Source organism: Achroia grisella, unplaced genomic scaffold (assembly GCF_030625045.1).
Source record: "Achroia grisella isolate CSIRO2021 unplaced genomic scaffold, CSIRO_AGI_Agris_v1 utg2786, whole genome shotgun sequence".
NCBI lineage: Eukaryota > Metazoa > Arthropoda > Insecta > Lepidoptera > Pyralidae > Achroia > Achroia grisella.
In genome coordinates this window covers 2,114,203-2,135,021 of record NW_026712766.1, presented here as the reverse complement: position 1 = coordinate 2,135,021, position 20,819 = coordinate 2,114,203, and the positions used below count along the sequence as shown (strand labels likewise).

General features: G+C 39.6%; 1 protein-coding gene across 1 annotated transcript in view; it reads left to right on the top strand.

Moving 5' to 3' along the window:
• The window catches only part of LOC131843129 (microtubule-associated serine/threonine-protein kinase 3), a 78,717-nt gene that overhangs the window by 43,402 nt on the left and 14,496 nt on the right, over positions 1-20,819 (top strand). The window contains 22 exon segments of the mRNA XM_059191732.1: positions 3,684-3,759; positions 6,494-6,597; positions 6,930-7,052; positions 7,936-8,052; positions 8,958-9,039; positions 9,899-10,003; positions 10,968-11,132; positions 11,530-11,648; positions 12,375-12,512; positions 12,938-13,043; positions 13,665-13,864; positions 14,204-14,274; positions 14,785-14,894; positions 15,616-15,671; positions 16,170-16,216; positions 16,527-16,651; positions 17,000-17,102; positions 18,004-18,218; positions 18,798-18,887; positions 19,472-19,698; positions 20,226-20,359; positions 20,661-20,781. Of these exon segments, the coding sequence (XP_059047715.1) occupies positions 3,684-3,759; positions 6,494-6,597; positions 6,930-7,052; positions 7,936-8,052; positions 8,958-9,039; positions 9,899-10,003; positions 10,968-11,132; positions 11,530-11,648; positions 12,375-12,512; positions 12,938-13,043; positions 13,665-13,864; positions 14,204-14,274; positions 14,785-14,894; positions 15,616-15,671; positions 16,170-16,216; positions 16,527-16,651; positions 17,000-17,102; positions 18,004-18,218; positions 18,798-18,887; positions 19,472-19,698; positions 20,226-20,359; positions 20,661-20,781 (2,634 nt within the window).

Sequence of the window (20,819 nt, the reverse complement as noted above, 5' to 3'; positions counted from 1 at the left end):
TGTTTGAAAAAAAATAGAACTCTTAATAGAATATCTTTGTAACCTAAAAATAAAGTAGTGTAGTGAAACCTAAAGAATTTAATATTTGGGACATAAAAAATCAGAAACGTATAGACATAGAGATTCGTCAGCCTACTGCCTTTTTCTGACTTGAGTTGCTGCGAACGAACTACACTCGCGAGCAAAAGTGTAATCCAGGATAACCTCTTGAATAATGGTGTGATTTGAATGAATGTGAAATCAATTTAAAGTTAACAGTTTAACCTTACAAATGGTGCCATTTTTATTATTCTAAACCATTTACTAAGATCTCAAGATCGTGCGGAATCAATTCCAAGTAAGTGATTCTATACTATACCTTTGCTCGCGAGTGTATAACAGTTCGCAGGACAAACTAAATGAACAGTCCGTTCTGTACACGCAAGACTAATTCGAAAATCTTCAAGGTCTATGATATAATATTTAATTATCTATCTATCTTTTTGTACAATATATTATTTACTTCATGGATTTATATTATTTTGTTTAATTCCACTAAAGTTGTGGAAACTTGACTACCATTACGACCTTTTCTATTGGTGATCAAATTCTGACCGTTATTGAGTCTACACCCATATTGCGATACGTGTTTCGCCCTGATCTCATCATCAGGCGTTGAATAGAGTTCGGATATATGTAGCTTGGAAGCCTAGTGTTGACTTTTCGGCCGCCGAAAAGTCAACATTAGGTTTCCAAGCTATAAACAAAATAATATAAATTCATCAAGTAGTGAAATGGACTTTCGTAAAATAACACCTAATTCTATTAAATATATTATTTTATATTGTGTACGCTATGCTAATAGTATTCTCTCTCAGTCTACCTTTACCGATCTTTGTGTCGGCTTGCGATTCTCAGAGACTGTTTGTTAGCTGAACAGCATCTACCCTGCATAACGTGTGCATAAGTCCTACCTAATGCATTTAGGACAGTAAGTGGTAGTAGTAGACAGTAGGACTTAGTGAATAGATTGTAGATGGCATGGTTCATTCTAACATTACGATTATGGTATATGATTATGTCTACCGATATTTATGGAAGTTTACAATTAAAGTTATACACTGTTTACGTTTCGATTTTCCCATAATTGACCCACGTATTGTACGTTATATTTTATCGAAGAAATACTGTACAAATTTTAGTTTTTTTGTATTAATATATTTTCCCTACCGTCCAGGTCAGTATACAGATTCAATTGAGAAAAACTGGCAAGACATATAACTGAATTTCTTTTTTTTAAACCAGTTTATTTACATTGTACACACATACGTGTCTATGTCTAAACATTAAATGTTTTAAATTTATTTAAAGGTGCAATGATTATACATATACAGGGTGGGCCATTAAGTTAAGTGACCGGCTATTAATTGGAGATGGAATAGATATCCGCTATCCCAGCGATGTACGAGCGAGTTTTCACGATTTTGAGGTCCAGATTCGAGGAATGTGTACGTCTGGATGTTTCAAATTTCAGTGATGTTATTTTAAAAAAATGAAATTCCAAATTGTCTACATTGATTAAAATATAAATTCCCTTTTCTACGGTCTGTAGTTTTTTATTCTATGACTTTTTAAAATACGTTAACTTTATGGCTCTAAAATACAGGATTTTATAAGTACTGTAATTGTTCTTCCATACTTATCATATGGCATTACATTACCATGTTGTCATACTTTTCGCTATCTGCTTGATAAGATGTTAATAGACAAACAGATGTAATGATGTGGGTTTATTTGGCTCCATGTAGTAATAATTTACTAGTCATACTTGTAAATAAATGTAAAGTTTGTGTAAACACTTGTAATGTTTACATGTCTTGCCTAATTAGGAGTAAAGATATGTAAGTATTGAAATATATATATTCTTTATTTTTTTTTTATTCCATTTTCCGGGCGCGGTGGTCTGTCGGTTTAGCACACCGCTTTACTCGCGATGGCGAGTTCGATTCCTCGCTCGGTGCAAACATGTATATTCATAAGTATGATTGTTTATATCGGTCTGGGTGTTTTCTATGTATATTATGTATGTATTAGAAAAAAATATTTAAGTGTTTATATCACTTGTCTAGTAAAGCTAGCTCTACTTACCGCAGAACGAGATGGCGTTGTGTTTATTGTCTAGAGTTATTTATTTATTTACCTGTTATTTATATATTTTTAATTGTTATAGCAAAAGAAATAAAGTTTGAGGTATTGCGGCCGTGTGATAACAGTACTGTAGTAAACAGTATTTGTGATTTACTAATATTATATTAATTTTATTTACTAATATTCTAAAAGTCTAAGTTTCTTCGGTTAGATGTTTTTTGTTACACTTTGACGGGCAAAGGGGACGAAATTTGGTACTCTGATAGATCATAATTATTTTTAATTAACACTTAAGACACAATTAACATTTCGTGTATATTTATTTTGGTAAAGCCTGAGTGGTATCTCGGATGTCACATGATAACGTGATGTATATAGTGCTATTCATGTATATAGGCGACGGGTACTGCTTACCATCACCGGATGGTAAGCAGAAAAGTAAAGGTAAGGGTTGCCAGCCTGTTTGCCATTCTAATCACAAGTTCTATAAAATGTAATTTTGTTTGTGTTAAATTTTAAGTCTGCCTCTTAAACACACTCACCCCTCGATTTCCACGAACGGCTTGCTAAACCCGAAGTTATAACATATTCAATATAAAATTAATATTGAAAAACAATTAGAAGTTTGTAATATTAAAACCCGGGAGAAGTGCGGTCGCTAGTTTTTTCGATCTATTCTAGTGTTGTTGGTCGAAGTTGATCTTTACAGTTTCACCGAATACAAATAGGGATAAGTGTAGAGGGCACTCCATACCCTTAGAAGGACTTTTGATTTAGAGATACGACTTTAGTCTGAGGTTACCTCTAGGGGTTCGAATCTCGATAGCGAGGACGGGTCAAAGTAAACTAATCGCGTCACTAGTTTTTTTTTTATCTATTCTGATGTTGTTGATCGCACCTGAACTTTATAATTTGAGTAAATAAAAATAGTAGTGAGTGCGGAGGGCACTATATATTAGAAGGACTTATGGAATGTTTGTACAACTTGTGCGTGACGATACGACTTCAATCTAAGGGCACCGCTAGGGGTTCGAATCTCGGCAGCAAAGATGAGTTCGAACTAAAGAAAACGCTTTCGCATTTTTAGCTCGTTAGTTTTTTTTCTCAACTGACCTTTACAGCTTCACTGAATAAAAATAGGGGTAAGTGCAGAGGATCTACTTACAGAAAAACTTACGGAGCTGTTGTACAATTTTACCTGACGGATATGATTCTAGTCTGAGGTGACTAGAGGTTCAAACTAAAGTCTGTTAGTTAGGAGACCTAAATGATTTGAATTCAAAAAAATCTCCTCTCTGACGGTAATTCCTATACTATTTTCTATCTATATCTTCTACGTTCTTGTCCTAGAAGAATTTAAAGATCGCTACTGACGATATATTTTTTTTGTTTTTTTTTTTATTTATTTAACGAGATTTACACAGGTTTATATATGTATATATACAGTTATCGGGAAACTGCTTAACAGTTTGTTTGTTGGCATATAAAAAGACATTTTTTTTACAATTGTACTAATTTAAACTATAGTATAGAACTACTTTCTTGTTTGTTGACAGCGATGGCCGCAGGTGGTCGGTGGCGTCGCTGCCGTCCTCCGGCTACGGGACCACACCGGGCAGCTCTAGTTTATCAGTAAGTATTTTTTTTATACTACTATGGTGGCAAACAAGCATACGGCCCATCTGATGATAGATGGTTACCGTAGCCTCTAGACGCCTGAAACACCGGGGGTGTCACGTGCGCGTTGCTGAACCTAAGAATATAGGTAATAATAATACTGGACAATGCTCACAGCGCCATCTAGTCCCAAGCTAAGCAGTACTTGTACTATGGATACTAGCCAGCTTATATAATGGACGTAGCCATGGGCTCAGGGTGGGGCAGCACTCTAAAATATTATGTAACTAACAAACCTGCCGTCTTATCCCGATTATTATTTTATCATACAAAACGGTTACACATAATATATGTATATATAATTGGATTATTCAAGAAACTTTCATATTGCTCACCAATCTATACCATGAATTTACTGTCGAGCATTGTTTTCATACGGATGTTAAGTCCACCCCGACCGCACTTTTACACACACACGACACCGTCCTCGCTGGCGAAGACGACGACTTTAAACACACAATATCGCGCATGCAACCGGCGCCTGTGCGCGCGCGGGCGCTCCACACCGGCACCTCCGGGCGCCCTTCCGATCGATCCCCGTCCAATTCAAACGGGGATCGATATTACGACGGCCTGAGCCGAGGTTCGAACCGCTAGTGGTGCCCTCAGACTAAAGTCGTATCCGTCAGGCAGGAGTTGGCCTTCAGCCGCTCCATAAGTCCGCTTCCGCGGGTTTGGAGTGCCATCTGCACTCGCCCCCTAACGTCCGGTGAAGCTGTAAAGGCCAGCTGCGGCCAACAGCATAGAGTAGTCCGAAAAAAAGAAAAAAAATGGATGTTAATTGTCGTATTTAGTACTTAGATAAATTATTTTTTAGGTTAGGTTAGGTACCTTACAGGTCATGGCCAGGTTGGGATAATCCACCCACCCTGTCCCACCGTGGCTACGCCCATGGGTAATAGACCACTGGTATAAATATTATTAATATTATAAACGCGAGAATTTGTGAGTGTGGATGGATGTTTGTTACTCTTTCACGCAAAAATTACTAAACGGATTTTGATGAAAGTATACCGTAATAGAGCTTATACATCAGAATAACATTAGGGTATACATTTCACGCGGGTGAATCCGCGGGCTCAGCTAGTATTTGAATACATTTATATTATAGCTTATTTTGCTTTGTGTGAATTGTCCTGTTATTATTATTATTGTTTAGTCAGAACATTATCTTAATGATTAATCTGTGTTTATTATGTCATTCAAAATAATTTTACCAAACAACGATAAGTTATCTGTAATTATATCACAAGTACACAATCGGTCGGGTGAGATCATTATCAAATGATTACACGCTTTCTAAATGATTTTTTATATTTACTTTACTGATTATCCTTGTTTGTATGTATGAATCAATTGATAAGTTTGTGTGTGGTCATACAAATGACTTTGAAGTGCCATTGTACTTTGTATTGATATTAATGGATGGTAAATTGAATGGTGCACCCTCCTGCGCTAACGGTTTACGCTGACGGGGCATCAATGGTGGATGATAGGATGTGCCTGAATTTAGGCTATTTAGCCCATCGGGACATATTTACCAGGTGTTAACCACGACAGTGCGGGAAGAAGGGGATTGTTAGTAATGTGGATTGATAACCCCATTGCTAGCAATGTACCATGTCATGTCGACCTCCACGGGGTTCCCCCTGGAAACCATCGTGTTAAATTCCTTGTGAATTTGTCACGATGGGCTAACTGACCTGACCTCATTCTCATCTTATCATCCACCACTGGTGTCCCGCCAGCGTAAACCGTTAGCGCAGGCGGGTGCACCATTCCATTATCATCCACAAAAAAAAGAAAACCACGACAGTGTTCCTCTGAACACTGTCGTGGTTCGAGGATCGCATGGAGGCCGTTTAGGTTAAAATGATGTAATTTATTTTTACGGCGTGTGTAATCTAGCTTCATTCATACTATACTCTATTTAATAGGGAATTTAGTCTGGTGGTTTCTCCATTTACCTGCCACATCGTGGTTTAGCGGCCGGTGGAATCTGCCTAATCATACCTGGTCAATGACCCTTCCTGAAATTATTTCTTCGGCCCTTGCCAGTACTAGCGCCGCCACTGCCCGACACTAGGGGAAGGCCTATTTGATGGGGGTCTTTTGTCGCCATGTCACAATGTCGTCATTAGACTTCTGGGGTTTTTATAGAATAGTTCACCTCCATGAACCTCCCACGTTCTGGTAACGCTGTCGCTGTTTGGTTTGGGATTGCTTATTCAACCTTTTCGAAGCTGATGGCCGTTCACTATCCGCCGCCTGTGACTCCGTTGGTAGTCTATAGTACAACCCCAACTAAAATGGCAGTAGCCCCACCGACAAGACCGACAAAACGCAGCTTTGAAATTATGAAAGAATGAAATGAATGTAGTCTAGCGGTTTAATAGCGATGGTTGTGGGTTCGATTACTCGCACAGTACAAACATTTGTATTCGTGAGTATGACTGTTTGTATCTAACTTACGATTAAATAAATCTGTATCCCAGGTACATGACTAACCCAGTACAGCTGCTAACACTGTTTTAAAATTTGAGTTTGCACCTGTCAATTTAAATAAATAAATTTAGTCTTAGAGATTAAAAAACAAACTGTAGAGTATTGTATCTTCCAGATATTTTTAAAATGATCTGATATGCTTATTATGAAGTAGGTTTTTTTATTAATGAATCCTGTGTTGCAGTCACAATGCTCGTCCCAGGAGAGGCTGCTGGCGGTGCAGGCGACGTGCGAGCCACCACCACGCGCGCCCTGCCCCCACTGTCACCAGCACCAGAATTCGCTCAAGTAACTTGCAATTTTGCATTCTATTTCGAAAACCAGAAATACTATTATGGAATGGGGAAGGGTTCTTTAGATAATTAAACCACTAGTGGAGGGGATACAATGAGCATGAAGTCGGGTCAGTGAGACATTTTGGCAAATAGCAATTTACCACGATGGTTTCCGGGTGGAACCGCGTGGTTGGCTGACGTGGTGGCTGACATACATAGTAATGAGCTTATTAGGCTATATTACTAACAATTTCCTTCCCCTCCGTATATAGATCTATTGTGCTCGCCTTTGTTTTTGTTACTGAAGTAGTGTTGTAACTATTTTGTTGTGGTTGGTGTTTGCAGCAGCTCGCAGGGCAGCGGCATGAACAACTGGGCGTCGCTGTCGGACAGCGGCGGCAGCGGGCCCGCCGCGCGCGCGCCCTCCCCGCACAGCCCCGCGCGGCGGGTGCGCTCGCGCAGCCTCAGGTGATACCGACACTACATAACAATAACAATAACAATAACATGAACAACTGGGCGTCGCTGTCGGACAGCGGCGGCAGCGGGCCCGCCGCGCGCGCGCCCTCCCCGCACAGCCCCGCGCGGCGGGTGCGCTCGCGCAGCCTCAGGTGATACCGACACTACATAACAATAACAATAACAATAACAATAACATGAACAACTGGGCGTCGCTGTCGCAGCCTCAGGACAGCGAACAACTGGGCGTCGCTGTCGGACAGCGGCGGCAGCGCGCGCGCGCGCGCCCCTCCCCGCACAGCCCCGCGCGGCGGGTGCGCTCGCGCAGCCTCAGGTGATACCTACACTACATAACAATAACAATAACAATAACAATAACATGAACAACTGGGCGTCGCTGTCGGACAGCGGCGGCAGCGGGCCCGCCGCGCGCGCGCCCTCCCCGCACAGCCCCGCGCGGCGGGTGCGCTCGCGCAGCCTCAGGTGATACCTACACTACATAACAATAACAATAACAATAACAATAACATGAACAACTGGGCGTCGCTGTCGGACAGCGGCGGCAGCGGGCCCGCCGCGCGCGCGCCCTCCCCGCACAGCCCCGCGCGGCGGGTGCGCTCGCGCAGCCTCAGGTGATACCTACACTACATAACAATAACAATAACAATAACAATATAACATTTTCTACTAATAAACTGTAATAGTTATCTCACAATACTTATTGCAAAAGTCAAATGCATACAATATAGATGTTATTAGATACTCAATTACATTGATATTTTAAAATAACGGTTCATATTAGATACTACATTACTATAATCTTGCAGTACTGTATACTGTAAAACGTACAGACATCCACAAGTGTTGTAATATAGAGGTGTTGCGCCCGCAGTTCACCGTCTCGGTCCCCGGGGGGCGCGGGCGGAGAGGCTCGTGAGGACGCAGTGTCGGCCATGTCGGCGTTGTTCGCCGCCAGGTTCCCGGCCGCACAACGCGCCATGGACGACAAGTACGTGTCTCTACAAACAATTAAATTTTTTTATGGATGACAATGGAATGGTGCACTCGTCTGTGCTAACGGTTTAAGCCCATCGTGACAAATTCACCATGAAATTATCACTGGTGGTTTCCAGGGAGAACCACGTGCAGGTCATTCTAACTAACCTCATTGCTAGCAATAGGATCATCGGTCCACATTACTAACAATCCCCTTTCCCCGCAAATAATTACATTAGTATCCTCATTGTTGTAGTTTATTCATGTAATAAGAAAAAAGACTAATAAACGGAGAAAAATATATATTAATATAGACTACTGACAATTGAACAATTTTTTTTTACCTAGTATTTTTTCTTATTTCTACATGAATAAACTACAACACTCATGAATGTTTGTACATCAACAACAAGGCGTACGAGGCAATCTCCTTCCCTCCAGGTCAGGTCAGGTAGTCTATCATGATCAATACACCAGGCATTAACTGCAATGATTTCCTGATTGACCGCGTGGAGATATTGCTAACTATGGGGTTTTAATAGTCCCTATTACTACTAAGAATTTGCATCCTCCTGTTCTTGTACTCATCCTTTATAGGATAAATAGACCATAGGGGGTCAGCACTTTTATATTTAAACTATATTATAATATTAATAATTTATCCGGACAATTCACACAGGGCTATCTAGTCCCAAGCTAAGCAGTTTGTGTCATGAGTCACGACTGATACAAATACATGGATCCTTTTATTGTAAATGCATACATACGTATTAATATAATATACATAGAATCCTTTTGAGAACCATTGGGGACAACTGTGGTCCATTCTTGTCCCCATTACTATTCCCCACCCGTCTTTAACTCTTATTTATTCATCAAATATACTAAAATAAACATGTTTTGTACATTTTTTTTCAGATTACGATCTCTCATAGAGGAACTGACTGAATTAGATAAGAAACCAGACCGACCGCCGATAGAGAGATTCGTTCAAAGACAGGTAAAATTCACAGTATTATTTTTTCAACGACCATACGACTCGCCTGATATCGGCCATCGTATTCATGAATGCATTGCAAAAGGCATTAAGCGTGTGTCACCGCGTTTGTATTGTTAAAAAAACAAATACGGCAAATTAAGTTTATAAAAAATGTATTCATAGTAAAAAAAATAAAATGGTTGTTTAAAGTCATTGGGTACTTGGGTCACAAAACATATTTCAACACCACTATCCTCGGTCTCCTCGGTTTTCCAAACCTCTCCAGCAAAGCGGCTAAGTCGGTATGCAGTACCCATAACATATATGCTATGTTATGGGGTAGGTGGTTATATATATCAATGATTACGGCTTGAATGGTTCAAAATTATTATTCTTTATGTACATATTTATTAGACGTAGTTATTAGTTCAGAAAAAAATACAAGATGAAAGGATGAAAAAAAATCTTAATAGGGTTATTAGTTATATTTAAACTTTGGTGTTTAATATATATTATTTATGTCGTTAACCGAGTCTTAATTAGATCTATTTAAATAACGAAACCATTTGTTTTTTATATACTGTAACGGAAATCTTCGTTATTTAAATATATCTTAATAATTAATATTTTAACTATAAATATACAATGTAACCTGTACAAACAATCAGACTCATGAATACAAATGTTTGTCCACTGTTTCTCATGTATACACTACTGTATTTACTTTAGGATCTTTCATAAAATACAAAACAAAGTAACCGTGATTACTGACTGCCAAAATTAAAATAACATTGTAGAATTTCCTTTTTCCCTTTTTTATGAAAAGATATTGCTGGCTACCTATTAGAAAAGTTATACTAGATATTTTGTTTTTTTTAAGGTATTGGAGATGGCACGTGACTGTTTGCATAAATCGGAATCGAAGCAGGTGACCAGCAGCTACTTTTATGATATGGCTGATAGTCTGGACCGGTTATTGGCAGAAGTGAGTATATCATTTCATATATAAATACTAGTAGACCCGGCCACGTGTTGCTGTGACTAAGATTCTTGAATAAAATATTGCGACTATAAATTGAGATGTAAGCTATCCTATCTTTTAAATTGCAAACAATGTGCAAATCAAATTTGCAATCGGTTCAGTAGTTTAGGAGACCATCGCGGACAAACAACGTTACACGTAATCTATCTAAATATATATTAATCAAAGGTGACTGACGTAGTGATCTATCAACGCACAGGCCAAACCACTGGACGGATCGGGCTGAAATTTGGCATGCACGTAGATGTTATGATGTAAGCATCCGCTAAGAAAGGATTTTGATTAATTCTACCCCCAAGGGGATAAAATAAATGAAAGTTTATATGAAACTTTGTCAATTTTAAACCGATCGGTCTGAGACTTTGCATGCATAAAGCTAGTATGACATATGCACCCCCTAAGAAAGGATTTTGATAAATTCCACCCCTAAGGGGATAAATTAACGCGAGCGAAGCCGCGGGCAAAAGCTAGTTTTTATATATAAAAATAACGACACGACTGCTATCCCACATGGGGTAGGCAGAGGCATTGTCTACAGTTGATATCTGGTGAACGCAACACTTGGCATGACTATATTCCTCTCGCAGTCTGTTAGAATAGTTTTTTGTTTTATCATTTTGGTGTCGGTCAGATTTGAACTCACGACCCTACATTTTAGGCTTATACATTCTCATATTATATTAATGTTTGTAATAACAACCTGGGTGATTTGGCAGTTTAAAATTGTCCACCTTATTTCCGATGGTCGCGGATTCTATCCGGAGAAGTGAAGGGGGGATGGCTATCCAGATTGGGAGGTTGTGGTGAGGAGGGTCGAGATGACGGGGTGGAGTTGGGGGTGAGAGAGTCCCAGAGGGGTGGTGTTGCCATTGGCACGCACGAGTAACGGGGACCGTTGGGGCTGCAGACGCGCGAGAAGTCAGCGGAAGCTGGCGCGCGCGTGGCGCCGCTGGTGACGCGGCTGGTGCTGGGCATGGCGCGGCCGGCACGACTGCTCGAGTGTCTGGAGTTCGATCCCGAGCGGTTCTACCGGCTGCTGGAGGCCGCCGAGGGCCAGGCGCGGCACATACAGGTGCCCCATACATACATATATATATAATACGTTTATTTCCTTTGTGTTTATAACTGAACAACTTATAAATGGGTAAACCTGTTTATAAGTTTCCGATTTTGATTAAATTTTGTGTGTATGTTTTAATAGTTGGTTTAAGAACAGTTTTGGAGAAAGTTCACTTAATTGCCTTTTAAAACTAATGATTTGAAATTATAATTAAAATTGACGTGGTTTTTGTACAGAGTTTAGTTAATAATAGTATTTATTTTAATTCTAATGTAAAATAAAATAGACGAGAAAGTAGGTTACATTACACTATAAAAAACTTAGTTTTTTTTTTAAATTATCAAACATATTACTAAATGAATGGTTGAATTGATTATATTGAAGACGTAATTTGAGTCTTATTACGTAGGGCATAACGACGGACATCCCGCAGTACATCATCCACAAGCTGGGGCTATCACGGGATCCGCTGGCGGAGTTACACGCACCGCCTCCACCGCCACCGCCGCAGAATTCATCTCCTTCCAAGTATGTGTCTCAGGGAAAATGTGGAAGCATGAGCTTGGGTCACTCATACATTTTGATGATCCGAGGGTTTTTTAGCGTTCTTTAGTACGTAATAGGTGCAGATGTCCATTCATTCATAAGTTAAGAGCTGCACAAGAAATACTTAAATTACGAATGAATGACGATGTAGCTCTTCTTGTTTTTCTTTCTTTCTTTGTTTCCTTCTTTCTTTCTTTCTTTCTTTCTTCATTTCCCAAGATATTCCATTAATCTCTATAGTTGTTGATACGACGACAGGACTTCAACTTTTTCCTTGATCTATTGATGCAAGTCTTATAACTTAGCATTCGTTTGCTGAGTGTGCTGATTCTTTACCAGAAGAAAATAGATAGATAGATAGATAAGAATTTTTATTTGTATCTTAGTACACACATATAGGCTCAATTACAATTATTAGTATACAATATAGAGAACTTAAACCAATACAATAGAATTAAATGGCTAATAACTCAGTGTGGAGAATCACTCAAGGAACAAAACACTTATTTTCAGCTATATCCCCGAGGGTGAATGAATTATTAAAAAAAAAAACAGTAATAAATAAAATAAAACAAATGAATTTTATAAATACTGAGCTACTATACTGTAATTAGAGATATATAGATTGTATATATAGGTATGAAGATTTGTTTTCGAAATATATAGTACTGAAGAGACGTAATATATAATATGTAAATGCGTGCTCAGATCTCGGGGTCGCGCGAGTCCCCCTGGGGGCGCGGGGGGTGCTCCCCCCTCCGAGAACGACTACCACGTGATCAAGCTCATCTCCAACGGGGCCTACGGCGCCGTGTACCTCGTCAAGCACAAGCAAACTCGACAGAGGTGAGTGTTTTTTATGTAACAGAAGTGACAAATCAGTTGATGGTATTTTTTTTTATGAAATCAAATCAAAATATCTTTATATCTATAAATATCTTTTTCATGTAGGTCTATTACAGACTCTTATGATTTGTCAAATCTACCGTCAATTTGGACTGCTCACAGAACTGACAAGAAACGATGATTTACTACGATGGTGGCATGCAAGCATACGGCCCATCTGATGGTAAATTATTACCGTAGTCTATGGACGCCTGAGACACAATGAATGTTACGTACGCGTTGCCAACCCTTAAGAAACCTTAATATATCCTTCTTTAAAACCCCATGCAAAGAAAATTTCGGCAGGGAGGTCATTCCACAATCTAAGTGTACGCGGGAGGGAGTGAAAGTTGTAATAAATTTGTTTGTATATATTTGTGTTGCAGGTATGCGATGAAGAAGATAAGCAAAAATAACTTGATACTGAGGAATCAGGTTGAACAAGCATTTGCTGAAAGGGACATACTCAGTTTCGCTGATAATCCTTTTGTGGTAAGTTGGCACATATTTTTTAACCTATTTTTAATTATATTTTTTTCTAAGAGACGGTACTAGTTTACTAGTAATACTGTTTTTTTAAACCTACTTGTTCATTAGTTTTAATAGGTTTCCTCGAGGCTGTCTTGAAAAGAAACTATTACTGATTATTACTAAAAATAATGCCGTTATATATGTGTGACATAATATATTATTTGTGTTTTCCTTTAAACTATATTATATATATCTATCTAATAATATATATACTGTCATGATTGATATCCCAAATTGAGTAGACAGAGGTATTTTTTTAATGGATAATAGTATAGCGTTCGAGTGGGCCGGTCACGTAGCGTCTATGAACGATAATAACTGCGAAAAGAAGGTTACTAGTTGGTCGGAACCGATTAATAAAGGACCAAACAAAAGGTGGGTAGAAGAGATAAAATAGTCGGTAAGGACTGCAGACGAGATTGTAAAATAGATGTTGAGAGGTGGACAGCAGAAGCGACTCGCAGACACCGTTGGAGCGAATCGGAGGAAGCGTATACTGACAGCGCAGATGAGAGCGCGTCGAGAGAGGTGTGAACGGCAGGATGATGTGGTCGATGTGAGTCCGCGGCTGGTCGTGTGCAGGTGTCGATGTACTGCTCGCTGGAGACGCGGCGGCACCTGTGCCTGATCCTGGAGCTGGTGGAGGGCGGCGACTGCGCGGCGCTGCTGCGGGCCGGGCCGCTGCCGGCCGACATGGCGCGGCACTACTTCGCGGAGGCGGTGCTCGCCGTCGAGTACCTGCACTCCTACGGCATCGTGCACAGGGACCTCAAGCCCGACAAGTCAGTACGCACACCTCACGACGACTCCGTTTATTTTGTAACTGTGGTCTGTTTTTTGAACTCGGAGACTAAATTGACAGGTGTAAATGTCACGGGTAGTACTGTACCTGCGATACTGATTTGACATCAGATTTTTATGTAATTTCCACAACATAGTTTCAAATAATATATAAATACAATTTTTGTTTATGGAATAATTATAAAATAATTGAAAAATTACTAATTTTGGGAATTCGACTATAAAAGTATATCGTTAAACTTGATTTTTCAATCTCTTTCTCTTTGAGTTAATGCAGTTTATTAGTAATTGTATAATATGTTTGTTTATTTTGCACACAGCCTGCTCATCACGGCAACTGGCCACATAAAGCTGACTGACTTTGGACTCAGCAAGATGGGTCTCATGTCATGTGAGTCATACTTTATTTTCCTGATCTTCATCCATACTTATACGGTTTTATTGCTTCGTGTTTCGATACAAGAAGTTCAATGTTTTATATCTTTTTGACAGTTGTTATTATATAAATGAGTGGACGCCACTACGCATCTTATGTGGGTGTAGCCTAATCATACATAAACAAAATTTCTGCTTTGGCAAGCATATATTGTACCCTCAAGGGAAAAAAACACACCGGTCCTTAGAATATCAGTATAGTATTAGCGATGCCTTGAGACTCAAGTCGTATCCATCAGGCGGGAGTTGGCCTTCAGCCGATTCATAAGTCCTTCCTTTGGTTTGGAGTGCCATCTGCACTCGCCTTTTATCGTCCGCTGAAGCTGTAAGGACCAGCTGCAGCCAACAGTATTTCATTATATTAACAGTATAGTAGCTGTCCGAAAAAAAATTGCTAGGTGTACATATGTACTTTTTTTCGTACTCTTGGTACTGTTTGGTTGACGTATACGTAATGTGTGTACAGTGGCAACGAATCTATACGAGGAGTACGCAGACCGCGAGGCGCGGCAGTTCTCTGATAAGCAGGTCTGCGGCACACCCGAGTACATCGCGCCGGAGGTCATACTCAGGCAGGTCAGTGCAATTTTTTTATGACTTTTAAATAATAATATTATTATTATTGGGAGGGTTTAGGCTATTGTTTATTATCCAAGGTCCTGGCTTGGATAATCTTATTAATATTACAAACGCGTAAGTTTGTTAGTATGGATGGATGTTTGTTACTGTTTCACGCAAAAAGTACTGAACGGATTTTGATGAAACATTACTTTGTTGGCCCCGGTGGTCTAGCGGTTTAGCATTCCGTTTTCGTGCTGAAGGTCGCGGGTTCGATTCCTCACACGGCACAAACATTTGTATTCATGAGTATGACTGTTTGTACCGATCTGTGTGTTTTCTATGTATATTAAATATGTATTTACCAAAAAAAGTGTATCTAATAGTTGTCTAGTACCTATAATACAAGCTCTGCTTAACTTGGGACTAGATGGCGCTGTGTGAATTGTCCTGAAATATTATATATACTAGCTGACGCAACTTCGTCTGCGTCACACTTACATGACATTAATCATTATATTTCGCCCAATTTACATAATATCGTTTTTATTTATAGCCTATGTGTTGTTCTGATGTATAAGCTATATTACTATAAAGTTTCATCACAATCCGTTCATTAGTTTTTGTATGAAAGAGTGATAAACATCCATCCATACTCACAAACTTTCGCGTTTATAATATTAGTAAGTTATTATAAAAAAATTGGTATTTAAACAATTTATGTATCTATTATGGGCAGGGTTACGGCAAGCCAGTGGACTGGTGGTCCATGGGTATCATCCTGTACGAGTTCCTATATTATAAAAAAATTGGTGATTAAACAATTTATGAATCTATTATGTGTAGGGTTACGGCAAGCCAGTGGACTGGTGGTCCATGGGTATTCGCGCATACGGTCAACGGTGAAAAAAATTGGTGATTAAACAATTTATGTATTATGGGCAGTTGTTCCGGCAAGCCAGACTGGTGGTCCATGGGTATCATCCTGTACATTTTTGAACAAAATAATTGTAAGTATATGCTGTATTGACCTTTATTTGAAACTACCATTCAATAGGGATGATTTATTAAAAAAATATACTAAGAATATAAAACTATATTACATAGCGCCATCTGATTTACTTAGTACATCTATGACGCTGTGTGAATTGACATGTTACATTTAAACTATTTAAACACCTATATTATATAAAAAATATTTGAACAATTTATGTATCTATTATGGGCAGGGTTACGGCATCCAGTACTTTCCATGGGTATCATCCTGTACGATTATATTGGCATGCAGATGACATCTTCGGTGATACCGTCCGAGGAATTATTCGCGCATACGGTCAACGGTGAGTGTTATTTATTAACTAGCTGTTCCTCGCGACTTCGACCGCTGGAATTTAACTTTCATTTTCTGAAATAAAATAATTGTAAGTAGTATATGCAGTAGATCTTTATTTAGTTTCTATCAGGTGTTTATTACCCATAATATACCTAATAATATACCTATATTACAAGCTCTGATTTACTTAGTACTAGATGACGCTGTGTGAATTGACCTGGATGTTAATTTAAGTATTATTTTATTCCAATTACATAAAAAATATTTGAACAGTTGGCAACCCTATTTTTTGTCATTGTACTATTATATTGCATCAGATGACATCGAGTGGCCGTCAGAGGAAGACTTCCCAATAGCGGTGGAGGCGAGGGCCATCATCACGGAGCTGCTGGCGCGGAACCCTCGCGACCGGCTCGGCACAGGCGGTACACACCAAGTCAAGGTCATTATAATCATCAGAATCACTAGTTACGATGATTACCTAGGTTTTGATGCCATCTACCAGTAGAGAAACCTCAAGTAGCGCCCGTGACTTGTGATACGGGCGTAGGATTAAAGGTCTCTTTTACAAATTGAATGGTCTGACGGGCGCCACGTGACAAGTAATGTTCATGTATATATATAGACGACGGTTATCAGTTTGTTTGTCATTTCATCACATATTAATATAGTTTAGTTGTTTAACAGACATAACGATCAATCAGTTGGAGTTAATTTAGATTGTATTAAGTCAATAATACGTCTCAAAGTAGGCTGGGTGGTTTCTTGAAACAATTCAATTTCTGAACAGGAACACGTATATTTCTGCGGTCTCGACTGGAACAATCTATTGCGAAGGAAGGCAGAGTTCATACCGCAGCTGGAGAATGACGAAGACACCAGTTACTTTGACAGTGAGTTTTTTTATTATTATTAAGTTATTGAAAGAGTGATATTCGTATGTAACATACCCAGCACTCTCTCTTGTTTGTAGAGTCAATACCACTCAATTATCGCGCCAAAAATCTTTAGGGATCTTCAGGTCCCGGCGGTTGAATTCGCGCAAGTATATGAAATGATAGAGCTGTGAGATTACATCCTAAGAGCATCCTGTAGATGTTTGCTTTAACTGACTGACTTTACCGAGATAGACTTTGTATAAACTTATTTGCGTGGGTAACCTCAATCTTTTCCACTTAAGTTTGCCTTTATACAGCTCGACTCGCAAGCTGTGTTCCGGTTTGAATAGTGAGAGAACAAGTCCATCATTGCATACCCCGCATGATGATAAAGTAGTGTTCTGAGTATCTCGATGAATGACAGTCTCCCATCGTACATTTTTGCAAACACATTTTGCCACGCACGACCATATTGTGGAATGACATACCAGAAATAGTTTTTCAGAACCAATAAGTTTTAAGAAATGAAAAGAGCTTATGTTTTTTAAAAGTGCGGCAACTCACTTGCATTTCCCTCTAGTTCTCCGGGTGCTCATGGTTGTCGGTAATCACTTATCATCAGGTGTGTCGCAAGCACTTACACTCATATCTCAAATATAAAATATATAACCACGTTTTGACGGCCTCACTGGTCTAGCGGTTTAGCACACAGCCTTATTTCAGACGCTCGCAGGTTCAATTCGTCGCACATAAAAAATATCCAGATCGATAATATCCTACTCATGAATACAAATGTTTGACCCCTTCGCGGAATCGTACCTGTGACCATCAGAAGTAAGGGGGTGTGCAAAATCTCTCGACTAGGCCGTCGTCAATCGGAATAGAAATGTTGAGGGTTGTATATTCATCCCTACAGGTCGTTGCGACCGATACAACCACAGCGAGGTGGACACGGACGAGGCGGCGGAGGGCGGGGAGGGCGCGGAGGACGCGGTGTTCGCCGCCTTCTCCAGCACCTCGCCGCAGTGGCGCAGGCACTACCACCACTCGCACTCACACTCACACTCACACTCGCACTCCCACTCCCACTCACACTCACACTCGCAGTCCGCCGTCTCACATGACTCCAGGGTGAGTATTAGTTATATTTGCTTTGTTATTGACCAGAGTGCAAGGCGCAGTGTGATCTTAGAGATCAGATTTGTGCTGTTCGTAACGATACTCTTTCGAAACGGCTTGACAAATCGAGACCAGAATTTCGGTCAAGGTTTTTAATAATAAACGCGCTCCGCTTAACGTGTGACCTGGTGTGTAAACAAAACACCGGTAACAAACCTATTTATTATACCGATGACTTGAGCTGATTAATTGTTCCAAATAACGACTACTCATTTCAACTTGTAGAGTTACAACAAAATTATTTAAAAGAGCAGCATTCCAATTTAATGCTCGTTCTTCTTGTGTAGAGCTTTTCAAATGAACGGTACATTAAAAAATAAGGATGACTATTCAAAAGTTCTCAAATATGAGTTTATTTGAATAAATGTATTTTAAAACTGATTCTTCTAAATTTCTTTAATTTTGCGTGCGTTCATATTATGGTATATTTGTAAATTACTGTAAAAATGTTTGTTTATTTTTTTAAAAGATTTTGTTTAATAAAAAGTATATATATATATATATATATTAATATACAAGTTTTTTTGGCAGAGCACGGACAGCTGGCCCGGCACTCCTGACAGCGCTGGCCCACCCACTACACCCACTGCACCACCGCATCATCATCATCCCAAGTGTCCAGTAAGTTCACCATTTACATCGTCATACTAGAGAAATATGTATTTCTACTAATATTCCTCTTACTTTATGCATAACGTTATTTATTTATGTACACTGGGTATTTTAGTATCTTGTACCATTCAAATTTTGTATTATTTGATAGCTTACTAAATTTAGTAGATATTGTGTATATACATAAATAAATAAAAAATACTATTACCAGTTTACACTGTAATTTGATAGCATGTAATGTATAGGAATGAAGATAATATTTTGAAGAAAGTGTTATATAATGTGGATGGTTAAACGGCATGGCAGAGGAAGGCCTAGAAAGAGACGGATGGACTGTGTGAAAGGTGTTACGGTAAAAAAGAGAGTAAATTGTGAGAGAGATGAATGGAAGAAAATACATATTATGCTAACCAACAAATAAATGAGATAAGGAAGAAGTAAAGATGACGATTGTAATTTAATAGCATCGAAATGAGGCTAAATATTTTAAACATTGGTAGGACGGTAGTAAATAATGATTGCATTACGCCCGTCGTGCCGTGCAGGTGACGGTTGAAATCTTTGTTGTGGTATAACGTTTGTGTGCGGCCCAGATGGTGGGCGGCGGCGCGTCGACGGCGGAGTCGTCGCAGACGGACTCGGACGACGTGTCGCCCGCGTGCCGCCGCCGCGCGCCGCTGCGGCCCGCGCACGTGTCGCTCGGCTCGCTCGGGTCCCTCGGGTCCCTCGGGTCCCTCGGGTCGTTGGCCTCGCTCTCTCACTCGCTGCTCACGCACCACCACCCGCCGCCGTCCACCGCGCTCGCGCTCCTGCCCAGGACGTACGTACTACCACTCATCTCTATATTTTGTACTATTCCGTCCTAGACCCACCCATCCGGGATGGGTGGATTTAGCGGGACGGTAGGACGGTAGGACTTTGTACAGGCGACTATTATAAAGTTGTTAATTTTTTGTGAAAATGAAATACTGTTCTGTTACTCGCAGATCCTGTATTTTTTTTTATTAGCTCATTAAATTGGAACGAAAAAATGTAATCGTTGCACTCGATAAAATTAGTTTAATTTTTTTAGTACTATAATTTTTTTATTATAGATATTTTTTGGTTTTACTACTTTAATACAAACACAAATTTACTCATACAAAATCTTTGGAATATTTGCAGGCAAAATCTGAATGTCCTTCTCTACAAATATTTCCATGACAAAAAACTCTAAATCATTTATTCACTTAAAATGTTTCGGCCTCTTGTGTACCTTATTTTTATCTCTATCCCTACCATCCAGCACGATTAGCTGCTTGAGGTGTCAAAAATTTTGTGATTAATATTTTGTTATATTATAAACAGATCAGAGTTAAAGAAAGAAGAGCGCAGCATAGAGAAGCCGGATAAGCCTGAAAAGACGAAGCCCGCATTTATTGCGCCGAAATCGATGCGACGCTCGGCCAGCACATCTGGTCTTTCTCTTGTCATACATCCAGGTAACATACATAACATATGAATAATATATATTTAAGTGTGTAGGCATAATATACATATATGTATGTATATTATAATGTAATAGACCTGCCTGGTTCCCCACTAACATGCTGTCTACCTTCATGTCCATCATTACTTGCCGAACGGTATGATGTATCGGTGCTACCGAAGCAGATTGTCGTCATCAGTCACCAAATGCACAATTTATATTAATATTATTATTTCATATTTACATAAATCTATAAGGTATTTATAATATGGGTCATTAGTAGCCTAAATAAAATAAATATTTCGTGATTGCAGCGGAGGAGAGCGTAGGGTCGGCCGGATCGCCGTGTGCAGGCAACACCTCGTCGACCAACTCGTCGCGCGACTCGTCGCCCTGCCGGGACCCGCCCTCGCCCTTCGCGCTCGCCAACCACTCGTGAGTATCGTTACTAACACCGACTCGTCGCCCTGTTT